Below are 10,381 nucleotides of genomic sequence, written 5' to 3' on the forward strand. Positions count from 1 at the left end.
TATTTATTCATTTATTTTTTATTATTATTATCATTGTATCATATATAAAGGACCATCACTCATAGACTTCATGTGTAAAGCAGATGGGGATTTCTGCCCATCCCTACTGACCTGTTGATCTTACAAACTTATGCAAGGTGCTTCCACTGATGTTTTTAACTGTATGTATTTTTGCCTGAGGGAACTGCACTTGGCCTATACATATACATTTCCAGTCCTTTAGCCCCAGTCACCTATACTTATATCTAATTATCAGGCAGCTTCCTATATTCTAACTATTATTGTGTCACAGAGCATACCTGTTCCAGATATAGTGCTATACTCCTTTCTATTTATGGCACACCTGTTCTTTCATGGCGGTTGTTTTCTCCTTGTTTGACTGCTGTTGTGCCTTCACCAGCCTCTCAACCTTTGCAGTGGAAGTAGTACTGTTATGGAAGTTACCATTTTCTAATACTGACAGTGTATTTCTGATAGGTACTTACCTCCTCTCATCAACTTCCCGCCCTTCTTCCCCCACTGATATGCCGGTGTTTCTAGTTTGTATCTGCCAATTCTCGAAAGTGAGGATTGTGCTGAAATGGTAGAGGGAGCTACCTGCGCTAGTATTGATGGCACAGTATGATTGGTGGTGGGTAGTCACATGATCAGCACGTTTTTTGAATGGTGCAAAAATGAAGGGGTATAAAAGACTGGTGCACTTTTGGAAACTTTAGCAATGCTTAGAGAGCAAATCAAGGTCGAGATAGCCTTTCAGTGTTACAAAATGTTAACTTCTGTGAAATTTGCTCTAATTAATGAAACTTAAATCTTGTTGTAGTTTAACTATTTATTTCTTTATTACAGTATCAAAAAAAAGTACCTTACATAAGTTCTCAAGTGTTGGTAGCTTCTACTTTGTCCCATGATGGTGACAATGTTACTAACACAAGACTGGTGTCTTCTGTAGCTACTGGGTGCTCATTGTCTTATGAGGATGCTACATCCATTGTTCAATGCATTTTGGGTTTCCTCATGTACATTGGGTTTCCTTTTTCTTTCCATTCGGATGATGTTCCTGCTCCTCAGTTTAACCATGACCAAGATGATGATGATGATTTTTGACCAGCTGTTTCCTCCACCAGTGTTTGCTTTGGGTGCTGCTTTATTGGTAGAAGAAAATCCTCAATCTTCTAACCTCTTTCTAGACATGATTTCTCAGATATTCTATTTTTACTCTCTTGCCTGTCTTTTGATTCCTTCTATTTTTTACTACATGATACTCATTCTCAAGATTTTTTTTTGTCTTTCCTCTTTTACCTGATATTAAAGTTCATATATAATAATTTCTAGAACAACTGTACACCTGTACCTACGTGCTTTGCTCTTCTCGACTGTTTTGTCCTGATTTACAGCCATTCTTCCTTTTCTTTCCTTTATTCCCAATCTTTAGAATCTCTTTTGCCTATTTAGGGGGCAAATCCCTTAACTTCTATTTCACCCTCTAATGCCCAGTTTCCTCGCCTTCATCTTTTTTTACCAATCTCCTGTGTTACCTCTCACCTCTTTATCTTATGTTTAAGGCACTTCATTGTGTTGCTGGTGGGTTTTCTGGAGAGGCTTATACACTCCTTTTTCCCACTTTGGCTCGTAATACATCTGCTATATATCCCTTTTTACGTGATTTCTCTGCTGTTGTGACTTGTTGGGTTGGGATGCTATTCTTGCTGATGTTTTTTCTCAACTTCACCTTTATGTTCGTTTTCCTCAACCTGTTCCATCTTCATTTCCCATTCCTATTCCAGCTTCCTGTTCTCCCTCTTCCTGACTTGTTTTGTTTGTGACTATCCTGTCAGATCTAGCCCAGTGGGTGACTATCTGTCTTGATTCACTAGCCTTTGGTCTCTGTTTTTCTGGCTCTCAACTATGGTCTATATCTCCACTTCTCTTTTTCACCTTTTCCTTCCCTTCTCTCTCTGACCTTATTTCTCTTCATTGTCTCAAGGATGTGATTTTGGATTTCTTGGTCAAGAATGCCATTGAGAGGGTATTTACTCCTGTTCTGAGTTATTAGTCTCATCTCTTTGTTGTCCCTAAGAAGACTGGGGACTAACATCCCGTTATTGACCTGTCATCTCTCAAATGTTTTCTAGTTGTCCTACTTTTCCAAATGGAGGGTTTCTTTTCTTTGCAGTGGTCCTTTTCACCAAGTCTATGTATGACCAAGGTTTATGTATAGGACACTCTTCTACACATCCCAATTTACCCATCCTCCAAATGTTTTCTACTTTTTGTTCATCAGAATCAAATCTTTAAGTTCTGTGCTTTTTCTTTTGGCATTGCATCTGCCCCTTATGTCTTCAATTGAGTCATGGGGCATTCATTTGCCACATTCATGGGTTGGACCTCAGGTTCAATTATTACCTGGAAGATTAGTTTCTCCTCTTCTCAGGTCTACCTAATACTTGGTACATCTAAGCATGTATTTCAACTCTCATCTCAATTGGGCTTAGCCTTCTCCATTTCACCTGCAAGGAATTGAATGTCTAGTCACAAAGTTTGTGCTTCTCATTGGGGACTCTGGCTTCCCTGGAACCATTAGTTCCTTTGGGCTGCATGCATATGTGCCTTCTCCAGTGAACTTGTAGGACCAGTAGGGCTTGACCTTGCCGATGCCACAGTGGTTTGCTCTCCCCCCCCTAAAACCAGATCTTTACCTTTTCACCGATGCTTCAGTGATGGACTGGGGTGCATCTCTGAATGACAACATGACTTCAGTCACGTGTGCTCAAACTTTTTGCAGTTCGTCATCAATGTTCTCATTTCCTACCCTTTCTCATGGATCAAATGGTCATGATCCACTCCAACAATTCTACAGTCATTTCTTACATCAGTCATCAATGGGATACCCATTCCAGGATTCTTTGCTTCCAGTCATTGGACCTGCTGTTTTCGGCTCGTATCTGCTGAGTACGTCTCATAGCTTGTCATGTGCTGGGGTCCCTGAACCTGGTAGTGAATCACTTCTCTTGACTGGACCAGATTTTACACATGGAGTGGTCTCTCCACCCTTAGGTTTTTCATTGGGTTTTCTCTTAGTTGGGAAAGCCCCTCAATGATGCCTTCACCATGCTCTTCAATGCCAAGCTTCAACTCTTCGGGTTTCCCAGTTTCTCATTTTTTTGCTGTATGTCTGTCCTCCTTTTTGTCTCCTTCCCCGTGTCTTCATCTTGATATGCAACACTCCTTGTCGATTCCTGGTGGTGGCTTCTTGTTGGCCTGCACAACCCTGGGTTCTTCTCCTTAGTCAATTGGCATCCAGGCACCCCAACCAGTTCCCTCTCTCTTTTACTTCATCCTCACACATATTTATTTTTTTCACCCAGGGGTATCTTCCTTTTTGGGATTTGTCCTGTTTTTCTTTCTCCAACTGTGTAGCTTTTTCTTGTCTTATTCCAATCATTCTTCATCTTGTCAGTCTGTCAACAAAAGTGGCAAGTTTTTTGAGATTGGTCCATCTGTCACTCCCTTCCTGCAGGCCATCCTATTGTGGCCCACCTTTTGGCCTTTTTTACATGGTTGTTCAACAATGGATTGTTAGACTCCACCATATCTGGTTATTGGGTGGCTTTGTCCATTACATTTCATTTTTCCTATTACCACGGGGTGTTTTATTCCTCTGTCCTCTCCAACTTGTTCTGATCTTTCCTTCTTCACCAACCCCCATATTTGATTGGGACCTTAATGTGGTTTTGCATGCTCTCAGACGTGCCTTGTTTGAGTCATTAGCTTCATGTCTCTTTCCTTCCATGTGGTTGCTGTCATTTGGGTGTCTATCCCATTTATGCTTCCCACACTCCCTTTCACTGTACTTCTTTACTCCTCTACCCAGACTGGGCCTTTCCTTTCTCTCTCCTTTCTTTTTCCCACTTCTATGCTCATTTAGACCCAGATCATCTCTTTTGTCCAGTCTGTACTATTTGGTGTTACTTGGCACAACCATTGTTGTTTTTTCTGCCCTGTGACTTATCTTCATTCAGGAACCTCTTTGCCTTCTACCCTGACTGGTTGGCTCCATCAACTCCTCTAATTGGTGTATTCTTCCCCTGGATGTTTGCACATGCAGGATTTTTCACATTTCATCACATCCAGTTCATCACCGGTCTCAAACTATTGCATCTTTTTTTATTTTTGTACAAGATCCTTCAAGCTGGCATATGGATGACCCCACAAATTTGCTACTCATTATCTTCGCCATCTGGCTGTATTATGTTCTCTGGGATTTCTTTATGGTATACAAATAAACTTGGTATCCAAACGAAGCTAATAATCCAAGTTTAAATATTACATAAGTTTTTAAGTTCTTAATTTTATAAAGCAATATTTAAAAAAGTCCTCAATTTCCCCTACTATAAGAATTGGGACATACTTGCTCTCTAGGTATCCCCTATTCACTAATTTATTTTCCACTTCTCCAAGTGGTATGAAAGTTAACATAAATTACTCATTATAATATTATCATTGCTCAGGCAATTTTTATAGGCTTCAATCTTATTTGGTTACAGAACCATAAAATAGAAAATCAGACCCCTCTTGCCATGCACATCTTCTCTGTTATTTAATGCTATATTATTTATCACCAACAGAAAGTCAAATGACGTATTATATTACGATGTTTTTAATACAGTAAATTGTTTATTTTGCTTCCAGTTTAAACTTTATTCCCATGAGAAACACATAAATGAGCTTAGCTAAATTTTTAATGGCTCATGTTGCATAATTAGAAAGCCAGAAAAATTGTGATAGTTATGGAACATTGTCTGCTTTATGCATGGTATTATTCTGTGTTCTTTGGGGCATTATTTAATTACATAAAACATTTAGTGCAATAGTGCCATTAGTATAAAAAGTAGATAGTCAACAGCAAAAAAAAAAGGCAAATTTAAAGCTATTTAGAATAAACACTTGTTGTTTCGTGTTACAGTTTGAAGTCATTCTAGAAAGAAAAAATAATAATTTAGATTTATTTCATATTTTTTATGGTGGCTGTGAGTTCGATCGAATAGACCAACTTCGTATAGAGTTAGAGTAGAGAAAATATCAGATAAAATATAAATTTTTGCTGAAAAGAATGTTTGAAATTTACTTAGGAAGTTTTAGAGGTTACACAAATGAAATTTGAGACTTTTCAGATGAAGAAAGCTATTTTTAATTTTAACATGAAAATCACTCTGCATTCAGAGCAGTTAACACATTTACTTCATATATTCATGGAGAAGTTTTTGGTGAATTCATATATTCATGGAGAAATTTTTAGTGAATTCTGATTTTATGTCTAGAAAAACTTAATGCTTAATGAAAGCTTCCAAAATTTCATGAAGATACACATAACATATTATAAGTTATAATATGGCAAGTATAAAGGTTAATTTGGGGTCACAGATTCAGCCAAGACCATAGTTAGAGGATTAATCTACACAATGTCTTTGAGAAGGGTAAGTATATTTTCTTTTTCAGTACCCTTTTCACCTTTATCAGATCCCACCAAGTAACTGATGTTGCCTCCCAGGGTATATTTATTTCTTAAAACCTACATCAAGCAGAAAGTGAAAGGGTAACAGAAAGTGCTCAACCAATCTGCCCTTGCTATACCAGTGACATGTGTTAAGATGGAGTGATCCACAAGACCACTAGAGGTATCCTCATGGTATTCACACTACTCATTTGCCTCATCCATACTATACCATTCCATGGACTACCATGGAAAAAGCCAACACCAAGAAAGTGTTTGCCCACTTCTTTGGCTTGTGCTTGCCAACTTTTAAAAATTTATAGTCTTATAGTCATCCATTGCACTGCCTCCAGTAAAAGACCTTTCCGGCAGGTCTTCCATTGGAGCACAGGAGACACTTGTTACTTACAAGATCCTATCCACTGGGGTGGTGGACCTTGGAAAGTTCCTCATTATTCTGTATTGCACCTGTGAGAAGTAGGGCAGTGGTGACACTGTGTTCAGTGCGCGTCACCCCTCAAAAAGCTAGTGTGCCCTTGCCCTGCAGCAAGAGCCTGTCCAGTTGAGTTCAGTGAGCACACACTATATGAACTGATCATGCCTTAACTACCCTACACTTCTTGTCTTGCCAACCACTTGTGTGCAACTCCTCAGTTTTTCATGATCTAATCTTCCCATCCCTGTGACACTTGGGGTTATTTCTCCTTTCCCTTTGTTTCTTTTTGGTCTCCTATGGGTGTGTCTTTGTAATCTATGTTTAATTTTTTGCACAGGCTCCTCCATCACTTCAATGCAGGAATCTAGTTTTCCTGTGTAAGGAGGTGAGGTATCATCTCAGAAATTAACATTTTCTTACACTGAAAATGTATTTCTGGTAGTACCTCTACACACTTTCCTACCTGTCTTCATCACTTCCAGAGTATTTTTTTCTTACCTTGTTCAAGAATGAAGTTCTCTCGAGTTCAAGTGCTTAAGGGTAGTTACTGCTCAAGGAAGTTGTATCACCCTCCTATTGGTGGAGGACTATTGTTGCATGATTATGTCATCATACATTAGCACAGTTCATGTTCAACACTTGATTTTTTAGGTGGGAGTTAGCTCAAGGCTAGTGTCATGCAATGCTCGCAAGCAGATGTATGAGGGTGGGTATCCATTGGAAATATATTTTCAGATAAGGTAAGAGATAACTTTTTCTCAAGCTCAACAATCACATCATGAATTGTTATTTGGGAACAAAGTTAGTTAACAAAAAAATTAAGAAATGTAATAGTATTGCTATGGGAATATTGTTTTTCAGCCTAAGTTGGGCAAAAGTTATCATAATATTATTATTTCTAGGCTTAAAACAATTGCAATTAATAGACAACTGGTTATATGTAAATATGAAAGACATTTTGGATCCGTAAACTTGTGACAGATATCCTGAGAAAGTCTTGATTCACCAGAAATTATAAGTGTATGATCGTTGAAATTACTTTATAGATCTTTAATTACTTCTTTAAGTTCTTAGGAAAATTACACTGGAAATTTTAAATAATACAAGAGTTTTTTTGTTAAAACCTGTTGTTTACTACAACTTCTGTAGCTGTTAATTGTTTATGTGGGTACATTTTGGTATAGCATTTTATAATAATCATAATTAAAAATATATCATTCAGTTATTTTTTCAGACATCACAGGCCTGCGATGGTTTTATTGTTTTGAACTTTTTAGGTGTTCTACAGTAATTTCTGTCCACTGAATCTGAAAATGATATCCATTTTTCTCTATCACATACAGATTTTTCACAAAACTTCATAATGCAATACATAAAAGAAAGACCACAACACATAGTTCTGAGGCTAAAAGATGTAGATTTCACAAAAATAAATCAGGATTAATGAAGATGTATATTCGTTTGACATCAGTGTTCTTCCCTTTTCTTCAGTTTGTTTTTATTTTTGTTAACAAACGTAATAATAAAAAATATTCAGTGTGGTAAATGAAATAATAATTTGATTTAAGTGAGTTTTTTTTCTTCTGAATTATGGAAACTCCATTATTAAAACCAAAACAACTTTTATGAAGTTTAAATTCACAGGCCTGTATTACTTCCAACAGTCACAAGATCCATACTTAGATCATATATGTTGGTTAGATACCTTTGTAATAGAGGAATTAAAGATTTTGAAACTGTTATTTTTCTTTATGATATTGTAAAATATACTGTTATTTTTATATGTAACTTTATTATACCATTATTTCACACAATTGTATCAAAGCCTGAATTCCAGTAAATTTTTAAAACTTAAAATTTTATAGTGTTGAAAGAATCACTTCCTTAAAATACCATATTTAGCAAAATGAATATAGAAACATGCTTGAGAAAATTTAAACTTGAGTCATTATTGATTGTTAGATACACTTGTACTTAGACTTACATATTGTTCTTTGTGTGTCTTTGATTTCAGGGTTTATTAAATTCATTACGGAAAGAAGTGTGGAAGTTCCTTCTGGGATATTTTCCTTTCAATTCTACAAAAAAAGAGCGTGAAAAATTGAGGAAGAAAAAAATGTGAGTACTTGAAATATATTTTCTTAAATTTTTTATTTTCATTTTTCAACAGAATATTTTTAAATCTTCGGGTATCCAAAAATTACTAGCCATTAAGTCCATTTACCAGATCTTAAACTGTTCTTATGTTTGATCTATTATAATCTAGAAAATAAGGGTTGGATAACATCTCCAGGCTTAGTGGTATTTTTGGTTTAGAATGTCTTAATTGGAATTTAATAAACCCATAAGGCCAGGTGCAGCTTAGTGGTTAGTATGCCTAGACTGTGAATCCAAAGTTAATGGTTTACATTACATTTTCCCACACTGTGAAGCTGTGGGTGCATTATAAGAGTGACAGTCAAATTATACTATATGACCAGATAAGAGCAGCCCAAGAGTTAGAGGTAGCTGCATTTAACTAGATACCTTCTATCTAGTCCATTAGTGCAAAATTACCAATGGATATGCACAGATAGATTTTTTTGTAGCTTTACACAAAAATACTAAATATTACTATTACTACTTATAATTAACCCAGAAAAAGATAGATATTTCTAATATCCATTCGTGTTTTGCAAAGAAATAAATAAACTTAAGTTTCAAAAATCCATTTCATCAGAAGTAATAGCAACATAAAGCTGATGTACGATGGAAGGGACCTTTTTTTTTTTTCGTTCACACAAATGCTGTGGTAAAGCTTTTGGTGTTATAAGCCCTCAGACGCACTGCTGAACCAGAGCCATTAGAGGACTGTAAAAAAGTAAAGTTTGCTTGTAAAACATATATAGAAAAGTATATACCAGAAAGTTGGTTACAACCAGAATTAGTAAATTTAAAGAACATGTCTTTACTCTTAAAACCTTCCATTAAAAGATGTTATATTTACTGAATGCTAGTTGATAGAGAATACCATTTAAGCACACTTTCTTGACTGTTGTGAGAAAGTTTGTATTTGTCTTTTTCTTCACAAAAATTATTAAAGTTGATATTTTGTGTAGAATAGTAGGTTATAACTGTTGTTAACCCTATGCATCTGGAGTGTCATGACCTTTTACAGTGTTACATTAACCATTTAGCAACAACAAACTTTTTAAACTCCTTTCCGATAGAGTACATTCTCTTCTCTCATAAATAGCTATTCTCATTCAGTGCTGCCCTCTATATGCAAAACAAAATTTTGCGCATGACACAAGCCTTGAAACTCCCACCCATCTGGAATGACTAATTCTAATGCATCTCACATGCAAATTATCATGTGACAACCTTCCACCAATAAGAGCACGACACACTCTCTTGACGCATGTGACTCCCTCTATTCAATTCTACTAAACTATCACTTCTTGTTTTGGCAGTACTCGTGTTGTAACATTTAGTTTTTGCTCTCTTCAAGTGTTCCATTTTAATTTTTTTCTGTATCTTTGTGTTAATTTCTCTCAATAAGTTTACTCCTTATTATACAATACTGATATTTGTGAATTGTTGAGTTATTCTGAAGTGGAATTATTTTATATTTCTACCTGGTTATGGAACTTATTACTTTATTATAAAAACTTTTTATTTGTTTCTGCTGACACATTTGTGTTTGGTTATTCATTTTGCATAATGAATTCTATGCTACCACTTCAGAGGTTATATGTTCTACTACCAAATTTACACAGGCTTCAAGTTGTTGTCCGCGGGAAGATTTCCGGTTTTATTTCCTCAGTAAATCGATCGTCCAATGAACTGACTTTCATCAGGCCTCGCCTCAAGTTTGGGGGCCCATATATTTTAAATACAGTCCACTGACTTTGGGAAGATAAGATGTTCTACTGTTATGATTTTGGAATAATGGTATTGTTAATATTATTATCTGTAGTTATTTGGGTTCCATAAAATACGTTTCATTAGATTGGTTAATACTCATAGTTTAGGTTAGCAGTTAGTCTTAGTTGTATCTTTTCTCCTATACCAATCGCTTAGGCTTACCATGGTATTTGTTATATTAGGATTACTTGTAGTTCATCTTATTGGTATATCAATCATTAGTTTATCTATATTGTTTTTTCTTCCATACATCACGTCTCATACTTATGTTATTGTTAATACACACTTCCTTAATTTTATACAATCATGTTTATTTCATTTTCGTTATTATTTATCCAAGCTAGTCGTTTACTTTCCTACTGTAACGAATCTTGTACTGTGAGTGAAATTGACGATATTCTGTTCAGAATACAACATTATACAATAGGTCATTTGGGACATAAAAATCTTGACTTTCTATTGGTTATAGGTAATATATAATGAAATGTAAGAGAAAACTATCAACGAATTCTGAAAGAGGGGCCAATTTTCTATTGTATAATGTTGTA

At 35.7% G+C, this 10,381-nt stretch overlaps 1 protein-coding gene across 1 annotated transcript in view; it reads left to right on the forward strand.

Annotated features, from left to right (window-relative positions):
* LOC106463226 (TBC1 domain family member 15-like) overlaps positions 1 to 10,381 on the forward strand; it is a 120,563-nt gene that overhangs the window by 61,533 nt on the left and 48,649 nt on the right. Inside the window, exon 8 of the mRNA XM_013923221.2 lies at positions 7,942 to 8,045. Coding sequence (XP_013778675.1) covers positions 7,942 to 8,045 — 104 coding nt within the window. The remainder of the gene's footprint in view (positions 1 to 7,941; positions 8,046 to 10,381) is intronic.

This window comes from Limulus polyphemus, unplaced genomic scaffold (assembly GCF_000517525.1).
Source record: "Limulus polyphemus unplaced genomic scaffold, Limulus_polyphemus-2.1.2 Scaffold1352, whole genome shotgun sequence".
NCBI classification, from domain to species: Eukaryota; Metazoa; Arthropoda; class Merostomata; order Xiphosura; family Limulidae; genus Limulus; species Limulus polyphemus.